This window comes from Petaurus breviceps, unplaced genomic scaffold (genome assembly GCF_028583685.1).
Source record: "Petaurus breviceps papuanus isolate PSGF00001 unplaced genomic scaffold, PetGlider_PUasm1.0 176, whole genome shotgun sequence".
Taxonomy (NCBI): domain Eukaryota; kingdom Metazoa; phylum Chordata; class Mammalia; order Diprotodontia; family Petauridae; genus Petaurus; species Petaurus breviceps.
In genome coordinates, this window is record NW_027185771.1 from 16,869,686 (window position 1) to 16,893,738 (window position 24,053).

The 24,053-nt window shown below is 45.0% G+C and overlaps 2 protein-coding genes across 8 annotated transcripts in view; one reads left to right on the forward strand and one right to left on the reverse strand.

The window, feature by feature from the left end:
- Positions 1 to 22,413, forward strand: LOC138159425 (F-box/LRR-repeat protein 2-like). Of its 3 annotated transcripts, none has more exons than XM_069085767.1 (8): positions 3 to 127; positions 478 to 707; positions 12,078 to 12,179; positions 17,653 to 18,636; positions 20,355 to 20,552; positions 21,135 to 21,341; positions 21,925 to 22,142; positions 22,220 to 22,413. In XM_069085767.1, the coding sequence occupies exons 2-8, from the start codon at positions 651 to 653 to the stop codon at positions 22,386 to 22,388; spliced, it is 1,935 nt and encodes a 644-aa protein (XP_068941868.1). In that variant the 5' UTR covers positions 3 to 127; positions 478 to 650; the 3' UTR covers positions 22,389 to 22,413. The 3 variants fall into 3 exon arrangements, with proteins under 3 accessions (XP_068941869.1, XP_068941868.1, XP_068941870.1); XM_069085769.1 differs by having other exon boundaries at positions 21,195 to 21,341; XM_069085768.1 differs by lacking the exon at positions 478 to 707 and having other exon boundaries at positions 1 to 127.
- ELMO3 (engulfment and cell motility 3) overlaps positions 22,398 to 24,053 on the reverse strand; it is an 11,765-nt gene continuing 10,109 nt past the window's right edge. For 2 of the 5 annotated variants that reach the window (XM_069085764.1, XM_069085762.1), the window contains one exon: positions 23,480 to 23,939. In XM_069085764.1, coding sequence (XP_068941865.1) covers positions 23,646 to 23,939 — 294 coding nt within the window. In that variant the 3' untranslated portion in view covers positions 23,480 to 23,645. Of the gene's footprint in view, positions 22,587 to 23,152; positions 23,327 to 23,479; positions 23,977 to 24,053 lie in introns of those variants that run through there. The other 3 variants (XM_069085765.1, XM_069085766.1, XM_069085763.1) reach the window with 3 other exon arrangements.

Consider the following 24,053-nt stretch of genomic DNA (forward strand, 5'->3'; position numbering starts at 1 on the left):
GCCATTGCACTTCCTCCCAACGTCTCCTCCCGAAACCTCGACTACGACACCCAGCAGCCTGTGCGCGGCGGGCGGAGGCTGGGCTGGGGGCAGACTAGTGGCCATGGCCGAGTTGCTTCCCCCTGAGGTGAGATTAGAGCTCACGCCCCCGGGCCTGAGGTCGCCCGGGAAACGTCCGTTCTTCGCCTTGGTCTTCGCCCTAACGGTCTGTCCTTTGCTGCCCCCACCTCCAACCTGCTCTCACTTCCTCACCCTCGTGGAAGGTGGAGACAGCGCGGCGACCTGGGTTCCAGTCCCGCCTCAGGCACCCCCCAGGGCAAGTCACTGCACCGCTCTGTGCCTCAGTTTCCCCATCTGACAAGTGGGAGTCTATAAGGACCCCTCCCGCTCCAAACCTGTATATCCTTCCATCACCCCCCCCCCAAATGTTCCCTCCATGCCCTCTTTAACGTCCTCCCCCCTCGCCCGTATCCCCAGGTCTTTTCCCACTTAGAGTCCACGTTCCCAAGGTCCCACCTGGGAGGAGGCGGTGCAGAGGAGCTGAAACCCCCTGGAACCCACCTCCAACTAAGCTGGTGTTCCTAGAGGCGCTCCCCTCCCCCCTCCCCCGTCATCTTCTAAAGCCCAGAAAAGGGCCAGGTTCCCAGGGGATGGAGAAGATGTGGACAAAGCCGGGAACGAGCGATAATCGCGATTATGGAGCTGCTGTGAGTTTTGCCGAGGGGCTTTTACAAATATCTCAGGGAGGAGGTGGTGCCACTATTATACTCACTTTACAGAAGAGAAAACTGAGGCAAGCAGAGGTGAAGTGTCTTGGCCAGAATCACACAGATGATAAATGTCAGGAGCTGGATTGGAACTTAGATCTTCCTGACATCATCCACTGGACCAGCCAGCTGCCTTAGGAATAGTACTTACTGCTGAGAGACCTCAGACCAGTGAATGTCAGAGCCAGAGGAGACTTTGTACGGCCCTATTCAACTAAACACTTTTTTGTTTGATTCACCAAGCATTTAATAATTACAGACTGCAGTCGAAAGAGCAATGGATTTGAAGTCACAGCCTAATTAAATTCCCTGTTCTGCTGTTAACCCATGTAATTAGTTGGTCACTTAACCAAAGTTGGCTTAGCTGTAAAATCAGGGAAGTAGACTAAGTGACCTACAAGGGCCTTGCCAATATGATTCCATTTGCAGGGAGCTGTGCCAGTGTCTGGTATTAAAAAATGTATATATATAATAATAACCCTTGCCCTCAGGGAATTTACTTTCTTCTAGAGAAAAACAATATTCAGGGATAGGAGATGGACCTGACCTTTCATTCTTGTAGGAAACTCTTTGGGGAGAAAACTCTCCAGCAGTGCAAGATGGCACCTTCTCTGCAACGTATCTTCTTGGAAATTTGCCTAGAGCCCTGAGAATCTAGGTGGATGTACCCAGAGATACACAGTGTGTTAAAGTATTGACTTGAACCCAGGTCTCCTCTTGGCTTTGAGGCCTCTATGATAGGTAAAGAGACAAAAATATATGGTCATTTAGGAGTAAGATCACTGACTGCTGGGAAGGCTTTCCCATGTTTCCCATGGAAGTCACATGAGTTGAGCCTTGACTATTGCTGGGCATTCTAAGGGCCAGAGGGTAAGGTGCAGATTATAGGCCTGTGCAAAGGCAATGAATGAGGCAGGAAGCAAATTCAGAACATGATGTTAGATTTAGGGATTCTTAATCTAATTCAATATTGAAAACCTGTCTGAAGTATCTACAATGTACAAAGATGAAAAAAGGGCACAGTTCTTCCCCTCAAGGAGTTTACAATTGATTGGGGGAACATGGCAGGTATATAGATGGATTACAATACAAAGTAAAGTAGCAGCTACACTGCTTTTGGACTTCTCTGTTCTGTTCCCCCTCCCTTCACTTCCTCTTCTCCTTTCTTCTCCCCTACCCCATCTTCTGCTTCCTTTTGTGTATTGCCTTCCCGTTAGATTTCAAGTTCCTTGAGAGCCGGGACTGTCTGTTATGTATTTGTGTCCCTGTGCTTAGCCAGTAGGTACATAATATATGCTTATTGACTGACTAACTAAAGTGTGATAGGGGCAAAGGAGAGATCTAGACAAAGAACTGAAAAAAAAAATCCTGAGTAAAGAGAAAGTACTTTCAACTAGAGAAAACAAGCAATGCTTCAGATAAGGTGATACCTGAGCTGAGTCTGGAAAGAAGAGAAGGATTTCAGGTGGCAGGGAGAGAGACACACACGGGGAATGAGAAACACACAGGGAGGAAAGGTATTTCAGGTAAAAGAGAAGCCCTTCATAAATGTCCTTAGAGAGGACAAGATGAGCAAATTGAAATAAGCAGGTCAATTTAGCCAGAAAACAGAACCACCAAATTCGGTTTTTGCTTTTTGGGAGTGTGGAATGCAGGAAGGACACAAGCAGGATTCTGCATTAGAAAGATTATTTGGGGGGCTATGTGAAGGGTTTCCAGGAGAGGGGGAAAACTGAAACTAGGAGACAGGGTAGGAGGATATAGGTGAACAGTGATGAGGGCCTGAATAAGGGAGTTGGTAATGTGAGCTGAGATTAGGGGTCAGGTACGGGAAAACTGGAAAAACAAAATTGTTGAATCCCAAGAGCTTGGAGAGAAAGATAAAAGAGTCAAAGATGACTGAAATTTCCAACCTGAGGACTGGGAGAGTGGAGGTGCCATTGGCGAGAGTTGGCGAGTCAGGAGGATGGGCAGGTAGACAGCAAAAGATTATTTTAGTTTTTCATATGTGATAGCTGATAGTGGGCTGGAACGAGGGATCTCAAACTCAGAAATGGGGGGCTACCAATCCATACATAAAATCCCCGCAGGCCACATTTTTGCTTAGTTTTCATCTCTGTTTATTGCATTTTTATTTCTTTTTGTTAAGTACTTCCCAGTTACATTTTAATCTGTTGTGGGCCATGCTCACCTCGTGGTGATGTAAGAACAGTAACAGCCTTCGCCAGGCTCCCTGCCCCGTTCTCAGCACCTGCAAAAAGGCAGGCTTTCATTGGACCTGAGAGGGTGTGTAGTGCCCATGTTAACCACTAGGTGGTGCTGCCATTCGGTCACCAAACAAGTAGCTTCCTAAGACTATTCAGTGCCTGTGGTTGGCAGGTTTTCTCTAAGGCTGCTGTAACCTACTGCTCACAAGGGGGTGCTCAGCCTACACAATCTCATCTAACCCCCTCCCCCTTTCCACCCAACCCTGCCATGCCCTCTGCTGCCCAGGGTAGCTCACACAGCTCATGGCATACCTACTCTGGGTTCACTGTAGATCTAGGACTCTGATGTAGACTGCTCCAGTATCACTAAAAGAAGAAATAGCTCTGCCCTAGAGCCCTCATCCCCCCTTTAGGAAATCTGCTTTCAGCCTCCCAACTGCGTAAGACTTAAAGGACTGACTCTTTTAATTGGCACCGTGATTAAAGCAGAGTAGAGTGACTATAAGAGCACTGTACTAGAGCAGAAAAAAATTATAAAGAAGCTTTTCGATAGGAAAATTATTTTTAAAAACCCAGCTGCTTTGCCTAGCGATTTCCCTTCTTCCATACCTCTTCCCAGTTAGTAGATGGAGAGGAAGTTGGAAGGCAAGGAACTGTAGATTTGGAACTTAAAACAGTTCAGCTTGGTAAGCAGTCAGAGAGAACTGGGCACTCTGGGGGTTGGAACTGCCTCCTGTTCAGTCTTACTGAGGCAGCTATCAGTCTAGTCCAGCTTGGGCTTCTGTAGCCTCCTCACTAAGACTTTCCAGTCTTAGAAACCTGCACACATCCAGCCTTATGAAAGAAAAAGAATGCATTGGTGGACTAGTCATTTCTTCATGGGAAAAGGCAAAGAAAACCGGGGAATTTAAGGAGACCTTTGTGCCTGCTTACAACTACCCCCTTATTTCCTCTGGTAACTTCCTCACAAAATAGCCCAGGAGAGCCATTAGGAATACACATATGCTGAATTTGAAGTGCCCACTGAACATCCAGATAGAAATTTTCAGCTGGTAATTGGAAATGCCAGACTGGAGTTCAGGTGAGACATCAGAACTAGATAAATAGTTTGGGAGTTATCTGTATAGAAGTGATAATTCAGCTTTAAAACATTTCAGCAGCCCCACTCCCTCTCCTCACCTTTCTCTAAAGTCTAAAACATTATTGTTCAGTCGTGTCCAACTCTTTGTGACCCCATTTGGATTTTTCTGGGCAAAGATACTGGAGTGGCTTGCTCTAGCTCATTTTCTAGATGAGGAAACTGAGGCAAATAAGGTTCAGTGACTTGCCCAGGGTCACAAAGCTAGTGTATGTTTGAGGCCAGATTTGAATTTAGAAAGATGAGTCTTCCTGACCCCAGACCTATCACTCTTTCCACTATGTCACCTAGCTGCCCATGTCCTGTTATAATATGTGGCCTTACTCTCAGCAAGGAGGCTTCCACTCTGTGGTCCTGAGAAAGGCCCTGGGAAGAGGCAGGCCTAAATGATCTAGGCTCTATTCCCGTCTGACTGCTAGCTCAAGTAAACAAGTATTTATAGAACATCTACTATGTACTGAAACTCAGAAAAGTGATGGAGTAAATGATAGATCATAACACTAGAATTAGTGGGGACCTGAGAACACAGAATGACAGAGCTGGAAGAAATGTGAAAATGTGGAACATTGGACCCTAGAATACTCAGATCTGTTTAAATGCTGAGTTGTTGAATCCGGGGAGAACCTTAGGAGTCATTCCACGAAATTAATTTATTATATACCTCTTATATTCAGGATTGCGTAAAGTTCCTCCATGATCCTAAACTTTACTACTAAACAAAGGCCCATCTTTCAAATACTAATATCCTGCCATCTCTGTATGGTTGTAAATCATGAACACTATTCTTCAAAAACTAAAAATGAGTATCAGAGGGAGAGACCAGAGGTGAATGTAAACAGGTTGTGACCAAATGTGGTACCCATAAGGGACAGCAGAGAACTGGAGCTAAGTGTGGTCCTTAAAGAAATGCATGTTTGAAAAAGATCATGGAAGGAGAGCTAACTGATGGACATCACGGGGGCTCCACTATTCCGGGTCTTCCTGAGGCAGTGAGGAAGGTCCCAGTGTGTTGGATGGGCTCCCTGGGTCCTTATGGAAAGACATAGACCAGAGCAGCCATATCTGGTGGGACTTGTAATTACCAATTTTTATTGAGGAAATTGCAGAAGAGAGGCAGAATGGCCTAGTAGATGGAGTGGTAGACTTAAAGGCAGCAAAGCCCTGGATTCGAATCCCACCCCTGACATTTACAAACTCTGTAAACATAGCCAAATCTTTGAACCTCTCTGACCTTCCATGTCATTATCTGTGAATGAGGGAAAGAATGCCTAGTGGTAAAGATCAAATGGAAGTGAGTATAGGTAAAGTACTAAAGAAATGAACTGACGGGTGTCAACGGTTGGCTTTGAAACATAGTAGGAGATGAGGGTAGAAGAGAATGCTAAGACCACATTAAAAGTCAGTCTGAGGAGTTTGGACTTTTTTATAGGTAGGAAGGAACTACTGTAGGTTTTGAGGAAAATAGTGAACACAGGAAAGTGTTCTAGAAAGATTAATTTTATGGTAATGTGTCACAAGTCAGGGAGAAGAAGGTCCAGGAAACCAGAAGGTTCTAAAGAAGCAGGTAATAGTAGATGGGATCTGAACCAGAAAAGAAGGCCATCCTCAAAAATGCAGTTTAACAAATAAACATTAATTAGGCATTTATTAGAGGCAGGTAGGTGGTGCAGTGAATAGATGCCGGGCCTGGAGTCAGGAAAACATCTTCCTAAGTTCAAATCCAGCCTCAGACGCTTACTAGCTGTGTGACCCTGGGCAAGTCACTTCACCCTGTCTGCCTTAGTTTCCTCATCTGTAAAATGAGTTGGAGAAAGAAATGGCAAACCAATTCGGTATCTCTGCCAAGAAAACCCAAATGGGGTCATGAAGAGTCAGACATGACTGAACCATAAAGGCATTTGTTATGTGCAAGGCACCATATTAAGTACTAGGAATACAAAAATGAAAAATTCTGCCCTCAAACTTACAAGATGTACACAAGTATAACATAAGATAGAATTAATGAGGATAAAAGAGAAGTCTAAATAATATAAGAAGTGAGGAGTTACAGAACATAAAATGGAGAGAGAGAGATAGCATCAAGTGTTCAGATGTGGGAAGAATCAGGACTCAGAGGTTCCATACCTGCTACCTTGTATTATTTTTTATATGTCTTGCTTTTTCAACTAGGTTGCAAACCCCAAAGACAGGGATCATGTCTTGAACCTCTGTATCTTTCCCAAACTTGTACACAGTAGGCATTTAAAAGATATGTTATTCAGGAGATATTTGCTGATGAAATAGAGGGATGAAGACCTCTGTCAGGGAGCAGGAGGGAGATAAGGAGTTCCATCCTTCATTGTTAAATTAGGCAAGTGTCAGAGTTGAGCTCGGCTCTCAGCATTCTGACTCCCGAGACAGCCCATTCTCCCTTCTACTCCATTGCCAGGTCACTCCAAGCAAATCCTAAAACTGTAGAGTCCTAGAATCACAGAGTTGGAAAAGATCTTAGGAGTCAGTAGTCTGAACCCCTGCTTGAGAAAAGATACCTTCAAAAATAACATCTCCAACAAGACCAGCTATGTCCTTCGGTGCTGTGATTTTCCAGAAGTCGTCTCATATTTTTGGAAGGAAGTGTCTTTTTATGACTAACCCTAATCCCTGGGTAACATCGTATAAGTCTCATCCCTCTTTTTTTTTTCTTTAGAGGAATTAGAAAACAGCTGATTATTAGGCTTCCTATAGTAACCCTTTGGAGACTTGAGGAATTCTTCAGCTGATCATCTCCCCAACCCGCTCCAGCTCCCTGAAGACCTCTCTTCCTCAGGCCACAGCAGCTCCAGCTTTTTCGTTTTGTTTAAACAATACAATTTTATTGATATCTTGTTTTTATATCATCCACATTTCCCACTGTATCCTTCTTCTACCTTCTCCCAGAGAGTCATCCTTTATAGTAAAGAATAAAAGAGGAAGGAAAAAAATTAGCAAAATTTACCAGCATGCTGAAAAAGTGACATTACACATAGTGTTCCATACCAATGCCTCCCCCCCCCCCACACACACACCTCTGCAAGGAAGGGAATAGGATCATATCTTCTATTCAGCTTTTAAAAAATTAATATTCATGAAATTTCTACCAAGTAAAAAGCACAGCTGAGGAAACTGGAGATACGAAGTTAGTAAGACAAAGCCTCTACCCTCAAGGGGCCTTATGTTTCAGCAAAAGAGATAAAACATATAAACAGATTCTATAATATGTTCTGTAACATGGCAAGTGATTAAGAGAAGAGCTGTGGAGAGTTTTGAAGACGGAAAGATCATATCTATATAAAAGAATCAACTCTAAATTTGGAAAAAATTTTAGAAACCATCTAGTTCTACTCTTATTCTATGAATGAGGAATACCATTTTATAGCCCTTTCCTGTAGATTAATATTGAATGAGAGGAAAAATTTACAGCCCTTGGCTATTTTGCATAACTAATTTATTCTATCATTATAGATTTCAGATACTTCCCCTCTTCTCCCTTTTCTTCCTTAAATACGCTATACTGCTTTTTGCTAACTCAGGCTTAGTTTGTGGCATTTTGATGTTCAACTCTTCTCCATGCCACCTTCCATTCTCAAGGCAAAAGACCAATGCATGGTATTCATTTCAACAAATATTAAGGGCTTGAGTGTGCAAGAAACAGTGCCAGGTACTGGGAATACAAAAACAAAAAAGTAATAATCCCTTGATTTCAAGATTTCTTTCTACCAGGGAAACACAGCATGAATATGGGCAAGTAAACAAAGTAATTTCAAGATTGAGAGAGTGTTACATATGGAGAGATCTGTGTCTCCTAGGCCAGAGATGAAATGCAGCATATGGAAAAAAGCTAGCTGGCCAGTTTGACTGGAATGAGGAGGATGCAAAGGAGGGTAGTAGGAAGTAAGCAATAGTTAGATTGCAAAGAATCTTAAATGTCAGATTATAAATTTCACACTCTGGGGTGGCTAGGTGGCACAGTGGATAGAGCACTGGCCCTGGAGTCAGGAGGACCTGAGTTCAAATCCAGCCTCAGACACTTAACACAAAACTAGCCTTGGGATCTTGGGCAAGTCACTTAACCCCAATTGCCCTACCTTCCCCCCTCCAAAAAAAGAAAAAAATAAATTTCACACTTTATGCTAGAAGCAATAGAGTTGGAGTTTTTTTATTTTTAATTGAAGGTTGACCCAGATCAGCATATTAGGAATATCAATTTGATAGCTATTTAGAAGATGGTTTGGAGGGAGGAGAATAGGGAACTGGGGAGTTACAATAGTCCAGGCTAAAGGTAATGAAGATTAGTAGCATGAAAGCAGAATCAACAAGGCTTGATCATTTGTTAGATAAGAGAATTATGGAAAAAGGAAGAGTTAAAATTGACTCCAAGATTGGGAACCTGGGTGACTGGAAAGTTGGTGGTACTCTCAACAGACATGGGGAAGTTTGGAAGAATTGGTATTAGGGAAAATGTGAGCTCCATTTTGAAAATGTTGAGTTTGAAATAATCTATTGAACATCCAGATGGACATCAGTCAGTCAGTTTTTTTTGTTTGTTTGTTTGTCTTTTTTAAGCAATTGGGATTAAGTAACTTGCTCAAGGTTACACGGCCAGTTATCATTTCTGGGTGTGGTGCTGAGTATCTGAGTCCGGATTTGATCCAGGTCATCCCAACACTGGAGCCAGTGCTCTTACTCGCTGAGCCACCTGGCCGCCCCTAAGCAATCGGGGTTAAGTAACTTGCTCAAGGTTACACGGCCAGGTGTTTCTGGGTGGGTGCTAAGTGTCTGAGCCCGGGATTTGATCTCCAGGTCTTCTCAACACTGGAGCCGGTGCTCTTACTCACTGTGCTACCTGGCTGCCCCAAAGTCAGTCAGTTTTTTAAAGTAGACTTGTTGCCAGGCACTGTACCAAATGCTGTGATGCAAAGAAAGACAAAAGATGGTCCCTGCCCTCAAGGAGCTCAGAGTCCAAAGGGAGAGATAACATGCAAACGACTATACATACTGGCTATATAGTTAGGAAAAATTGGAGATAATCAATAGAGGGAAGGCACTAACATTAAGAGTGTTCTGGGTGGGGGTGTGGCGGGTAAGTGTTGCAGTGAATAGAGCACTGGCCCTGGAGTCAGGAGTACCTGAGTTCAAATCCAGCCTCAGACACTTAACACACACAAAAAAAACTAGCCATGTGATCTTGGGCAAGTCATTTAACCTCAATTGCTCTCCAAAAAAAAAAAAGTGTTTGGGAAAGATGTCCAGTAGAAGATGGGATTTTAACTGGAGCTTGAAAGAATACAGGGAAGCCAAGAGGCAGAGATAAGGGGGGAGGGTATTTAAGGCATGGGGGACAGCCTGAGCTAATGCCTCAAATTGAGAGATGGTGTGACTTGTCTAAGGAACAGCAAGGATGCCTGTAGCATTGGATCACAGATTAAATGGGGGTAAGTCAAGTGTAAGAAACCTGAGAAGTAGGAGGGAACCAGGTTGTAAAAGGCTTTGAATGCCAAACAGAAAGTTTTATGTTTGATTCTGGAGGTGATAGCCACAGGAATTTATTTAAGTGGTAGGGCAGGGAACATAGTCAAACCTGTACTTTAGGAAAATTAACTTTACCCCTAAGTAGAAGATGGACTGAAGTGGTTAGAAATTTGAGACAGGGAGACCAACCAGTAGGCTGTTGTAATAATCCAGTTGTGAGATGAAAAGGGCCAGCACCAGGGTGGTAGCAGTGTCAGAGGAGAGAAGGGCCATAGACTAGAGATGTTACAAAGGTGAAAATAGGTGTTGGCAAGAGATTGGACATGGGCGGATGGGAGAGAGAGAGGATTGGAGAATGACACCAAAATTGAGAGCCTGGGTGATGAGGAGGATGGTGGTACCTTCCACAGTAATAGGAAAGTTCAGAAGGGAGTAGGATTTGGGGGGAAAGATAATGAGTTCAGTTTTGGACATGTACTTAAAATGTCTACAAAATTAAAGAAATGCAAATTAAAACAATTCTGAGGTACCACCTCACACCGACCCAATTGGCTAATGTGACAAAGAAGGAAAATGATAAATGTTGAAGATTGGAACACTAATTCATTGTTGGTGGAGTAGTGAACTGATCCAGCCATTCTCCAGAGCATCTGGAACTATGCCCAAGGCTATGAAACTCTGCATACCCTTTGGTATGCAGACCTCTGTATATCCAGCAATACCACTACTAGATCTATATCCTAAAGATATCCTAAAAAAGGGGAAAGGACCCACCTGTACAAAAATATTTATAGCAACTCTTTTTGTGGTGGCAAAGAATTGGAATTTGAAGGGATGTCCATCAATTGAGGAATGGCTGAACAAGCCGTGGTATATGAATATAATGGAATACTGTTGTGCTATAAGAAATGATGAGCAGGCAGATTTCAGAAAAACCTGGAAAGAATTACTCGAACTGCTGCTGAGTGAAGTGAACAAAACCAGGAGAACATTGTACACGGTAACAGCAACACTGTGCAATGACCAACTCTGACAGACTTAGCTCTTCTCAGCAATGCAATGATCTGAGACAATTCCAAAAGACTCACTACAGAAACTGCTCTCCATTATTCAGAGAAAGAACAATGTAGTCTGAGTGCAGATTGAAGAATACTATTTTCTCTTTTTGTTTTGCTTCTTTTTTCTCATTTTTCCCTTTTGTTCTGATTCATCTTTAACAACATGACTAATGTGGAAATATGTTTAACATGATTTACATGTATAGCTTATATCAGATTGCTTGCTATTTTGAGGATTGGGAAGGGGAGGAAGGGAGAGAAAAAAACTGGAACTCAAAATCTTATAAAAGTGAATGTTGAAAACTATCTTCACATGTAATTGGAAAAAATGAAATACTATTAAGTGGAAAAAAATAAAATGTCTACAAGACATCTGGTGTATGATGTGGCAGTAGGCATTTGGAGATGTGAGACTGGAGGTTAGGGCTGTGTAAATCAATCTAAGATTAATTAGCATAGAGATGACAATGGAAACCATGAGAACTGATGAGATTAGCAAGTGAAATACGACAGAGGGAGAAGAGGCGAGGGGCCCCAGAGAACACCTGCAGTTAGTTAGAAGACCCTCCAGCAAGTGAGACTGAGAATAGGAGAGAGTAGTGTCATGGAAGCCTAGAGAGGAGAGGGTATCAAAGAGAAGAGGGTGACTGACAATGTCAAAGGCTTCAAAGAGATTAAGAAGGATGAGGATTGAGAAGAGGCCATTAGATTTGGTAACTAAAAGATCATTGGTAACTTTGAAGAGAGTAGTTTCAGTTGAGTAATGAGGTCAGGAGCCAGACTGTAGAGAATTAAAAAGAGAGGGGAAGAGAAGTGGAGACATTGATTATAGACAGCCTTCTCAAAGAGTTTAACCACAAAAGGGAGAAGAGCTAGGGGAAGGTAGTGAGGATGGATGGATCAAGTGAGGTTTTTTTGAGGATGGAGAAGAGATGGATGTGTCCAGATGTCATAAGGTCCACAACTAGTTCACTCCCAAGAAGAAGGTTCCAAGATAATATTCAAGTATTTCTCCCCAGTGGCCTATATATACGAGACCAGATTTTTTCCTAAGGTAAGGATTGTGAGGAGAGATAGAGAACAGTGGTTCCCAGCCTATGCAACACAGAGTTATGCTGGTGTGTCTGCATCCACCAGTAGGTGCTAACAACTCCTCTCATGTGGGATGCTGCAACTTTGCGGCCAGCCATTGATCCTTCTCTCTGACTTGTGCCTCTGCATCGTGGGAACTGGCCTGGTCTTCTAGGAGGAATAAAAAACATAAAGCCCTTTGTTTTATAATTCTCTAATGTACTTCTCTTGAGATGAGTGGTTGTAGTTATTTGTGTCCGATTGTTCCTACTCAAGTTCTGTATATTATCTGTCACCAAAGGTCCCCAAATCTAAATACCTGCACCTTTCCACTATTGTCTTCCCCTAGATGCTGTCTTATATATTGAGCTTCCTCCCTCTGTCGGATCAGAAAGAGGCTTCCCTGGTGAATCGAGCCTGGTACTATGCAGCCCAGAGCGCCCTTCGGGAAGTAAGGAATCTTAGAGTTTGAAAGGATCTCACAAATCATAATCCAACCTCTGTCTGAGGCAGAAATACTCTCTATAACATCCCAACCAAGTTGTCATCCAAAGGAACTCACCACTCCCAAAGTGACAGAGAATGATAGAATCTAGAGGTTGAAGGAAAAATTTATAATTTAATTTTTTTCATCTAATAAAAATCTTTTTTCTCTTTCTCCTAAGTCCCTCTTTTATTCAAGATCCTCCAGGAATCAGGGTCATTGCACTAATTGTAATTCTTAAGTCTTTCAAACTAGTTGGTCTTTACAATGTTGTTACTCCTGGTTCTATTCACTTCTCTGCATCTGTTCATACACATCTTCCCAGGTTTCTCTGAAACCATTTTTAACCATTTCTTATGGCACAATAGCATTTCATTACATTCATATACCATAATGTATTTAGCCATTTCCCAGTTGATGGGTACTCAGTTTCTAAAGAGCTCAACAAAAAGAGCTTTTATAAATATTTCTGTACATAGGGATTCTTTTCTTTTTTGATTTCATCTCCAAAATATAAGTCTACTGGTTGTATCATTAGGTCAAAGGGTATGCATAGTTTAATAACCTTTTGAACACATTTCCATATTATACCATTTCACAGCCAGAGGGAAGGAAATTTACAGGTCATCTGGTCCAACTTCCTCATTTTACAGATAAAAAACCTAAGACCCCAAGTGGGTAAGTTACTTGCTCTCAGGATCACACAGATGGTAGCTGAGCCATATCATATGACTTCAAATCCAGAGCTCTTCCCCTTACACCCTTTTGCTTCCCTGTCCTTTCCCTTTTAGAATAGTTCTAATTGTTAGGAAATTCCTTGTTATATTGGGCTGAAATCATGAATCCTTGTATGGTCCCTAGAAGCCAGAAGTTAAGTTTACTCCTTCTTCTAAATAATAATCCTTCAGCTACCTGGATAACATAGCCATATCCCCCCCCCCCCAAGCCTTATCCTCTCCAGGCTAAATATCCCAAGCAATAGAATGGGTTTTGAGTCCTCACCAGGGAGGAGAGATTCTTTCTAGAGGCTGCCCCTTTGGTCATAGGCTTCTCTACCAGTGATCTCAGAATAAAAGGCTCGTCCCTGGGAGACCTGAAAATAGAACTCCTGGATCCTGTCTCCCCACCTGCTGCTTGAGGCCCCAGACTATAAATATCCTAACCAAAGCTCCCTGAGTAGAGGTCTGCGGGCTGTCAGTTAGTCCACAGCTGTTACTTGGGGAGCAAGTTCAGGTCACCTGGGTACTTAGTTTACCATAGCACCCAGAAAGAGGCAGGCTGGAGACTCTGTCTAGGCACCTGGATGGGAACCCTGCTGTACTGAGTTGGCCCCGTCACAGGCTGCTTTCATATATGCCAACCCATGGGATATCTAGTGTTGTTATCATTTGTATTTTTACCCAATTGTTTCCTCTGATAGCTGGGAAGAGATAAATATAGTGGTGGCCAATGATACTACTGCATGAGGAAAGGAAAGAAAAATGCTTGGGCTAGAGTTGGGACCTTTCTAGAGACCCAGAGGGGCCAGCTGGACTGCGGGCTGAGGCGGCTGAGCGGGCCAGCTCTCATCAGTGACACCTGAAGCACCTTACGTCTACAGTCATACTTTTACACACATTTAACTAATCCTACCATTTTCATCAGGGTACAATAAGTTAATGCAACTTGTCTTACGGTATTTAGTCTGTCCTCTTCAAAATAAGCAGCTTTTACCATCTTGAAGAGAGATTATTTCTTGATTCTTTGTGCCTCGGTTTGACCCTCTGTACAATAAGTGACTTGGACTAGATGAACTAAAAAAATCCATCCTAGCTTTAAAATTCTACTTTCTAAGGTACTTTTTATTACTTCTCCCATCCCTCACCCCTTCACTAGTCCCCCTCTCCCACTATAGGTAGAAGCCACCAGACTATCTCACCCAGGGCTGAGATAGAGTACAGCTGGTTCTTTCCCCTCTTTTGTTAGAATGCTATACAATGGCTTACCATGTAATATTTGGCTTTTGTAACTGGCTTTATGATTATTTTTGTTTACTTCCCTGATTCTAAAGGAATTTCCCTTCCCTGAGCAGTGCTCAAGGTATGGGAGAAACCCTCCTGGGATTAAAAATTTGTAAACCACATATGGATAACAGAAAGAATGGGATATTTTTAAAGGTTTGTTATTTTTCATTTAATTTTTTAAAAATGAATTTTTATTCATCTGTCTTCACTATTGAACAAAAAAATTTTTAATGAAAAATAAAGTCCTCAATATATAACTTCATAGTTCAGCAAAATGAGTTCCCATAGTATTCATATTTAGAAATATGTTTCTGCATTAAAATTTTTTTTCTAAAAAATCTGCATTTAAAAAATATTTCTGCATTTTAAGTTCATTACTTTTCTGTCAGGTTAATGGTGTGTCTCATCTTCATTCTTCATGACTTGTGGTTTATCGTTGTGTTAATAGATTTCTAAAGCCTTTCAGAATTGTTTTTCTCTACAAAGTTGTCATTGTAGAAATTGTTCTCCTACATCTCTTCACTCTGCTCTGTATCCGTTCATTTAGGCCTTCCCAGTTTTCTCTGAAACAGTCCCTTTTATCACTTTTTAGAGCACAATAATATTCTATTACATTCATATACCACAAATTCTCCAATAAGACAACCTGTTATTTTCCCATTTTTTGGCTACAATGAAAAGAGCTGCTATAAATGGTTTGTGTGTGTGTGTGTGTGTGTGTGTGTATGTGTGTGTGTTTGACTCCTTTTCCTCTTTCTTTCTTTAGGCATAGGCCTAATAGTATTATAACTGGGTCAAAGGTAATGCACAATTTGGTAACTAACTTTCTGGGCATCTTTCCAAATTGTTTTCCAGAGTGACTGGGCCAATTTATAGCTCTACCAACAGTGTATTTGGTCTTTTTCTTTTGTCATCTTTGCCAGATTGATAGGTGTGAAGTGGAATCTCAAAGTTGCATTAATTGCATTTCTCTTATATCTAGAGATTTAGAAATAAATCATTTTTTCATGTAATTTTTGATATAGCTTCACTTTCTTCCTTTTCAAATGCCCACTTTAGGGGCAGCTAGGTGGCGCAGTGAATAGACTATGGGCCCTGAAGTCAGGAGGACCTGAGTTCAAATTCAGCCTCAGACACTTGACATACTTACTAGCCGTGTGACTTAGGGCAAGTCACTTAACCCCAGTTGCCCTCTAAAAAAAAAAAGCAAAAAAAAATACCCTGTTTATGAATAGAGCACCGGCCCTGGAGTCAGGAGGACCTGAGTTCAAATCCAATCTTAGACACTTAACACAAAACTAGTCCTGTGACTTTGGGCAAGTCACTTAACCCCAATTGCCCTACTTTCCCCACTCCCCCCCCCCCAAAAAAAAAGCGAAAAAAAAATGCTGTATTTATATCCTTTGACCATTTGTCTACTGGGGAATGGCTCTCAGTCTTATAAACTTGAATCAGTTCCTTATATATCATGCATATAAGACCTTTGTCAAAGAGCCTTGCTGCAAAGATTTTTTTTTCCTGGTTACTTTTTCCCTTCAAATTTTTCCTGCTTTAGATTCATTTGTACAATATTTCTTAAATTTTATATAATCAAAATTGTCCATTTTCCCTTATGTAATGCTATTACTTATTTATTCATGAACTCTTTCCCTATCCATAGATCTAAAAGGTAACTTCTTTCTTGCTCCTCTAATTTGTTTATGATGTGACCTATATATTTAGTGCCTGTGTCCATTTGGAGTTTATCTTGTTGCATAGTGAAAGGTATTGGTCTACATCTAATTACTGCCAGACTGAGACCAGTTTTCCCAGAAGTTTTTGTCAAATAGGTCTCTTTCCCAGTACCAGGGTCTTTAGATTTATCAGATGCAATTCTCCTGCCTTTGTTTGCTTCTTGGTGACATATACCTAATCTGTTCCATTGACTGACCTCTCATTTTTAAGGCCAGTTCCAAATTAATTTAATAATTGCTACTTTGTGATATAATTTGAGGTCTGGTATGGAAAGACCCCTTTTACTACCACTTTTTTTCATTATTGCCCTTGAAATTTTTATTATTTTTTTCTAGGTCTTTAAATATTCTTTTGGGAGTTTGGCATAGCAATGAATAAATAAATTAATTCAGGTAGTATTGTCATTTTTATTATATTGGCTTGACTGGTATACCCTTGAGCAATGAATGTTTCTCCAATTATTTATTTCAATCTTTATTTCTGAGATAATTATTACAAATATATCTAACAAAAACAAGATCAATACTCTTCAGAAAGCCCAAGGAATATTTGGGTCATCAAAAAAAATTATTAAGCCTGTGCAGAAAACTGTGCTAGACTAATTAATAATACTAATAATTCACATTTCCATAACTTTACTCATAACAAACCTGTGAGGGAAAAAGTACAAGAAATGGACTTCTCTTCCATCCTCATTCTCAGTTCCTTCCTAAATTAGATAGTTTTTCAATTTCTTGTACCCATTGTCTCTCCCACAGCTCTCTTCTCTTCTAGGTAGTCTCCCCAACACCACTGTGCTTGCTGCCAAGTTCTGCTGTCCTCCCTTCTCTGGAACCTTTGCTTCCCTTCCCCCCTGAGATGACTTCTGTGCCCCAGAGCAATGGGCTGAGAAGCCAAGGATGTGTGTAGATGTTCCAATCAGTGCTTCAGGACCCCATTAGCTACTGAAATGAGTGCTCTTTGGGGTTAAGCCAGGATCTTCTCATACCAGCTTCAAGGTGCCCAGACAAAGAGGACTGCCTTGAACCTTTTCTTCGTATCTCCTGCCTAAGGGCATTCTTGGAACTTTTCATCAATTTGTAATAAAGTGCTGGAAACTCAGTGGCTCCGGGTCTTCTGGGTTTGGGGAGCTAGATTTAGACCCAGGGCCTCCATCTGAAACAGCTGGAATCATTAGCAGTTGATATGTCCACTCATCCATTCCTAATGCCGGAGACACTTGGCTACCCTGGGGTTTGGGGGCTGCCACTGGGGATTTGGGTTTCTTCTTATGCTTTCTGCCTGGCATCCTACCTCAAGACCATTTCCCCTGTTGCATAGCACTTGGCCTGTTAAACCACACATACCCTCTTTTTAGGTACTAAGTATTTATCTTTCCATAGGTCTCAACTTTTCCCATTTACTGTAACATTCCTGGTATCTCAGGTGTCCTTAATCTGTATTCCTATCTGTACCTGCTCTTCTGATAACCATCTCTCCCTTGGACCTCACTTTGACTCATCTCCCAGAGAGATGCCCACAGTCTCACTTTTAGGCAGGCCCTTTTCTTACGTTCTTTACTCCCTGCCTTTCATCTTTGGCCCTAAGTTATGCCTGGACAGATCCAGACCCTCAATTTCTCCCCAAACCGTAGTATGTTTAGCTATGGTTAAGCACCTCCTTAGATGAGATAACAGTAGCCCTGTATATCTGTTCTCCCCCAGAGAGATGTTCAGTATATCATCCCTGTGGAATCTGCCTCCCTCACCTCGATCAAGAGCCTGAGCCGTAGGCATGTATCTTGTGTTAAACTCACCAAAGTGGATAGTTCTTCAGATGCCAGTGATGTGCTACAGTCAATTTCCTACTACCTGGGCCCACACCTGCACAGTCTGTCCCTAAGTGGGGGTACCCTGACGGAAGCTGCTTTTGTAGAGCTTGTCACAAGCTGCCCTGGGCTGCGGGTCTTGGACCTCAGTGGCTGTAACAGCCTCTTCATATCAGGAATGTTCCTGGACCAGCCAGAAACAGCACAGCAGGTGCGGGAAGCCCTGGCCAGCCTCCGGGAGCTTAACCTGGCTAACCTGCGCTATTTGGCAGATACCAGCTTCAACCGCCTAAGCAGCTGTGCCCCCAAACTGGAGCGCCTCTCCCTGGCCCGCTGCCACATCACCTTTGACCCCCACCGCAATCTGTCTGCCCAGAAAGACTCTTCTGCCACCCTTTCCTTCCGCAACATACTCTACTTCCTGAAGGAGCAAGCCAGTTATCTTGTGGCCCTGGACCTGAGTGGCACAAACCTGTCCCCAACAGCTCTTCAGGCCCTGGGACAGGTGGTGGGACTCCATCTACGGGAGCTGACCTTGCGGGGCTGCCGGGACGTCTCCACTGAGGCTGTGGCAGCCCTGTGCCATCACCAGCGAGGCCTAACCAGCCTGGACCTGAGTGGCTGCTCAGAGTTAGCGGATGGGGCACTTCTGGCCGTGTCCAGGGGCCTGCATGGCCTGTGGCATCTGCGTATGGAGAAGCTGCAGCGACTGACGGATGCTGGCTTCTCAGCCCTGCACAGGCTGCAGGAGCTGAGAAGCCTAGACATAGCTGAGTGCTGCCTTGTGAGTGGGAGGGAGCTGTCCAAGGCGCTGGAGTTCCCCAAGGGTCCCCCACCCCACCTCACATCTCTCAGGCTGGCCTACTGCTCCTTGCTGAAGGTGAGTGAGGGTCTCCTTGGCTTCCCTTCTTTCTTGAGGCTCAGAGTTCAGACAGGGCTTCCTCTGAACCCTGAGAGGTTCTGGGTCCAGAGCCACCCTTAGGGGCACAAGCAAAATCCCAGTGTTTCCTGTATTAGTTAAAATCGAGTTTAGATGAACAGCAGATCCATTGAGAGCTGACTCCCAGGATAATTATAGTCATTCTCCTCCTCCACAAGTCCTCCCCCTCTGATGCCTCAGTCTCATGCAGCTGTGACAGCCCCAAAGCATGCCAGTGGATTGCAAACTCAGCTTCAGAGGGTTGGCCACCACAGCCTGACCCCAACCACGACGGCCACAATAATAACACTACACATGCTTGAATCTCCTTAAGGTTTGCAAAGCACCTTCTTCCAAAATTTATATGAGGCAAGGGGTGTTATCCTAATATTACAGACCAGAAGAATTGTGCCTCATGAGACTCACCTGTGGTCACCCAGATAGTGAGTGATAGATTCAGACCCAGGCCTATTCTCTTAAGTTCTGCTTGTTGAAATAAAATAAGTAGTAAGGACTTTGCAAATCTTAAAGCACTCTGTAAATTCTGGCTAGATTTGTGAGACCTAGTCCCAGCTGCCAGATAATCTACAGTTAGCTTGAGAAGTTAAGACAGGTCGATGTAAAAAGATAGTTATATCAAGGATTTGAGATCTCACAAGAGGATGCAAGACCTTCAGGGACCCACACCACACCCTTCCCTGATGTAGCAGCCTGTTTTAGCCCTCCCCTCTAATGCTGAGTCTCTCTGAACATATCTAAAATGGTCCTCAGATGACAGGCACGTGGACTGCCACTGGGCCCATACTTGAAAGGGCTGTTGCTATTATTCTAGCATAGGCAGCAGGCTGTTAGCACTGCCTTCAGGAAGCTACCTAGGGTCTCCTCTGTTTAGGCTACAGCCCAACAACAACAGAGGAGGCTTTGGTAGAATACAAGACATCCCTTGCCAAGTGCCCAAGAGTGACCCATATAGTAAATGCTTAACAAATTAAGGGAACATAAAATTCACTGAGGGTTTCCATGGCCCAGAAAGCTTTTTGGAGGAGGCAGGCTTTGAAGGATAGATCAGAAAGGTGGGGGAGAGGGAACCACCTCCACCTGCTCGCCCACCAGGGGAGGGGAGTTGATCAGCATCAGGCAGGAATTTGCCTGAGAATGATGAATAGCCCTAGGCTAGAGCAAAGAGATACTTCAAGCCATCAGAAGGGATTAGCAAGGGCTAACATGGGAGAAGTTCGTCAGACTACGCCATCCAAGCCCTTGGACATGAAGCAATGACATTTGGATTTGATGTTGTGAGCTCTGGGCAGCCATTAAAGGTTCTGGAGCAGGATAGTGACATGAGCAGGGCAGTGCCATAGGGGGCATATCTCCAGTAGGGTTAGGATTAGGGATGGCGGGCTGGAATGAAGTGACAGCAAAGAGACCACAGCAGGGAAATGACGTAGGAGCCATAATCACAGTGTTAGAGCTGAAGGCAGACTACAGCATGAACAGAACAGGGGAGCCAAAGACGTCATGGGTCTTCTTCCCTGTTCATCTGTAAATCATACATACATACATACATAAAACTGCCCTTCTAGGCCGGGAAGACCTGTGGCTCTAAAATTTCCTGAGGTCTCTTCCTGGCCCAAGAAGTTGAGCTGCTCACTCCATCCTCCCCCTCCCTTCCTTCTCAGGACAAGTCAGTGATCTCCCTGGCCCAAGGGCTCAGCTCCAGCCTGAAGGTGCTAGACCTGTCATCGTGCGTGTCCCTCACCAACAGCAGCCTGCTGGCTATCTCTGCCAACCTGCCCCAGCTCACTGTCCTACGTTTGGCTTGGTGTAAGGAAATCACTGACTCAGGGCTCCTGGGGCTGGTGGATCCAGGCGAGGAGGTGAGGAGGGCAAGCAGGGAACTGGGGAAGCATCTAAGGTCACCTGGGAATGTCCTCAGCCCTATACCTTGTCCAGGCCTGCCTGGCTTTGTCCCCTTTGTCTGAGAGCTCAGTACTTACAAGGCAGTGTGGTGTCCTGGAGAGTGCTCAGGAGACCCCACATGGCTCTTCATTCCTAACTATGTAGCCTTAAGCAAAGAGCCACCCATCTTAGAACCTCAGTTTTATCATCTGTAAAATGGGGATTGTATCTGTACTCCTTGCCTCCCTGTGAGGAAGGTGCTTTGTAAGCTTTAAAGCATTCAAGAAATGTGAGCTATCATGATGAGTCTGGCCCAGCCTTGGTAGTCCCAGGGCTCTCAGCAGCTGTTACATCCTGTGAGAGGCCCCAGACTGGATCTCCTCCAACCTGCCCCCCACCATGCCTCCCATGAGAGTAGGCAGACCCTGGGGCCTCGGCAGCACTCTAATGGTCTCCCCAGCCCCCCCAACATCCCCCACAACAGTAGGCAGACCCAGGAGCCTCAGCAGCACTCTAACTGAACCCCTCCCAATCCCCTTCCCATTGGCTTCTCTCGCCAGAAGGACAAGGGACCGAAGTTAAGCAGGAACTTTGGAGACATGGGCTTCTTCCTCCCACAGCTGCCTCCAGAGCCCTTGACCCCCCTGGAGTCCCCCTCCCAAGAGACTCCCAGCAGGGAGCTCACAGCCTCGCTGCTCATGCTGAAGGCCTTGCAGGAGCTCGACCTCACCGCCTGCAGCAAGCTAACAGACACCAGCCTGGCCAAGGTGCCCAGAGCCCTGCAGTGGGAGAGGGAGCAATGGGGAGGGGGCGGCTGGCTCTTAGGGTCCTGCAGAAGTCAGGTGGGGTGACAGACGGATGCTTGGGCACAGATCAGAGGATTGTAGGGCTGGAAGGGGCCTAAAGAACCCCAGAAAAAACTGAGAACCAGGGGAAAAAAAGGAAGTGACCTTCCAGAGGTCACTTAAGGCAGTGAAAGGTAATCCTATCTCTAGCAATGACTGAGCCTGCCTGCTCTCTTCTGTAAGGGTCAGACGGATGACCTCTCAGGTCCCTTCCAGTTCTAAATCTGATCCCTCTGATGCTTAGACATCATTTGAGATGGACCACCTAAATCCCGTGGTCCTATAAGAGCAGAAGCAGGACTGGCCCCAGGTGCTCTGTGTACAAAATCCAGTGCTTTACCCCCTGCACCTTACTCCACCCCCCCCATCTGGACCCCACTAATTGTACTGACTGAGCTTTCAGACAGGAAGGGAGCCTAGACTAGGGTCTGTTGGGCTGGAAGAATGCAGGGCCAAGCTATACTCTTCCAGGACCCCTGCATGAGCTCAGCAACCATCTCTGCAGGTCCTGAAGTTTCCCCGTCTGAAGCAGCTGTCCCTGAGCCTGCTCCTGGAGCTCACAGACACAGGGCTGGTAGCCGTGGCCAAAGGATGTCCCAGCCTGGAGCACCTGGCCTTGAGTCACTGCAACCGCCTGAGCGACAGGGGTTGGGCCCAGGCTGCCAACATCTGGGGGAGGCTCCAGCATCTCAATCTCTCTAGCTGCAACCAGCTCACGGAGCAGTGAGTTACCCTTCTGAGGGGTGGGGGACATGCAGGGCTGAGGGAAGGGAGCGGCACTTACTCCATCCCCCCCACAGGACGCTGGTCACCATCGGAAAGACGTGCCGGCGGCTGAAGGTGCTGGACGTGTCCATGTGCCAGGGCATCAGCATGGCTGCTGTGGAGCACTTCCAAGCCCAGCTGCCCCACGTGACCTGTGTCCAGTCCCGCTTTGTTGGGGGGGCTGACCTAGCCATGACCCTCTGAATAAAGGTCAGTCACTGAACCCTAATCCTGCTATCCAGTGCCCTGAGCTTGGGTGGTACCTCACCACCCCCACCATCTTTCCCAGAGCAAGAGAAGGACCAAGGCTGCTCACCTGCCCTCTGCTCAGTCAAGGAATCCCTTGCCAGGACTGGGGGCGCAGGGGAATTGCTCCATCCGCTCCACAGCCTCTGCTGGAGCCTAAGTGGGAGAGCACCATGTTCCTCCTAACCCTTCCCACCCTGGCTCAGCACTCTGGCCTCCAAGGGAGCTTCCCTTGGAACCTTCAGCTCAGCTCAAATGGCAGAAGTCGAAGAAGGCCAAGGTGCTGCTCGGGTTCTCCCCAGCCCCTTTCAAAGACACCAGGCCCAATATCATAGGCATGGTTAGGCCGAGTCCTAGGGATTGAACAGCTTAGAATGCCTGGGCCTCAGACTCCTACTAACCACTTCTCACATCTCAATTACCTGCCTTAGTTTACAAATGAACTTTGTCTCTGGTGTGAGGAATCTGGGCTCCTCCCCCAGTTCCTTTGTGCTATGACCAGCCAAATACTGACGTCTTTGTTGGGTTTTCGAAAATTAAAAATCTATGATCTCATCTCTACATCATGGGTTCTCAGGCAGAGGGATCCTAGGACTTTGAACTGGGAGGAGCCTTAGAGATCATCCATTTAACTCCTTTCATCCTACAGAAGTGGAAACCAAGGCCTAGAAAGGGAAAGTGATTTGCCCTCAACCTCAGTGAGTGCTGCCCCCTTGGAAAGCTTTATTGGTACCCCAGTTCTGCTGCTATTGCTGAGAACTATCTGGAAACTTCCTGGCAAGGGTCTTCAGAACCAGGACCAGCCCGACAAGACCAGTTTTATTTCTCTAGCTGGCCCACACTTCAGAAGCCCCAAACGATCACAGGATTCAGTCAGAAGGAACCATAGTGACCAGCTAGAAAGTAAAGCCCAGAGTGAGGATGGCTTGGCCCAGAATCATCCAGGAGCAGAGCCTGATTTCAAACCCAGGCTCTTGGCCTCTAAGCCCAGTGCTTTTTCCATATACCACCCTCTCCTGTCTCAGCTCGGAGGGTCTATGACACAGGACTGAGGGATTGAGCAGGTTTTATTTCTTAGGAGTGACTATCCTGATGAGTTGTCCAGTCATGTGACTGCCCCTCCCTACACCCTGATAGCAGCAGGTATGGTAGTTTTTTTTTTTCCCTAGGCAGAGGAAGGTGAGGAAAGGTTAGGTTCCACCTTTTTCCAATAATTTAACAGGAAGCGGGTGAGACCAAAACGGAAAGGCCCAGCATAGGGGAGCCCCATGCCCTTCCCTGAGAATGACTTGAAGGGAGAAGCCCTCCTCTCTCCACGCCTCTGGGCCCAGCCTTAAGGCTCAGCAATGCTGCAGTCATAGCAGAAGTTGTAGTTAGTAGGTGGGGGGGGCACAGGGGGCGGCTGGTCAGGGATGGGCACATTCTCCAACTCCAGCAGCCGAAGCTTAGTCTCCATAGCCAGCAGCAGCTCCAGGTCCATCCGCGTCTGCTCACTGCCCATGGCCCCACCTAGTAAGGCACTCAGCCCATCGGTCCACAGGCAGAACTAGAGACCAGGCCACATTGATTCACTTCTTCAGACTGAGACCAAGGCCTCAGCCCTCCTTCCCCTCCTAGCCCACC

Bases quoted from the DNA above. Each gene is read 5' to 3' on its own strand.
- LOC138159425 (XM_069085767.1), top strand. From the start codon at position 651: ATGGAGAAGATGTGGACAAAGCCGGGAACGAGCGATAATCGCGATTAT. The intron at 20,553-21,134 runs GTGAGGAGGGCA...TTCTCTCGCCAG, and splicing joins TGGTGGATCCAGGCGAGGAG to AAGGACAAGGGACCGAAGTT. The intron at 22,143-22,219 runs GTGAGTTACCCT...TCCCCCCCACAG, and splicing joins TGCAACCAGCTCACGGAGCA to GACGCTGGTCACCATCGGAA.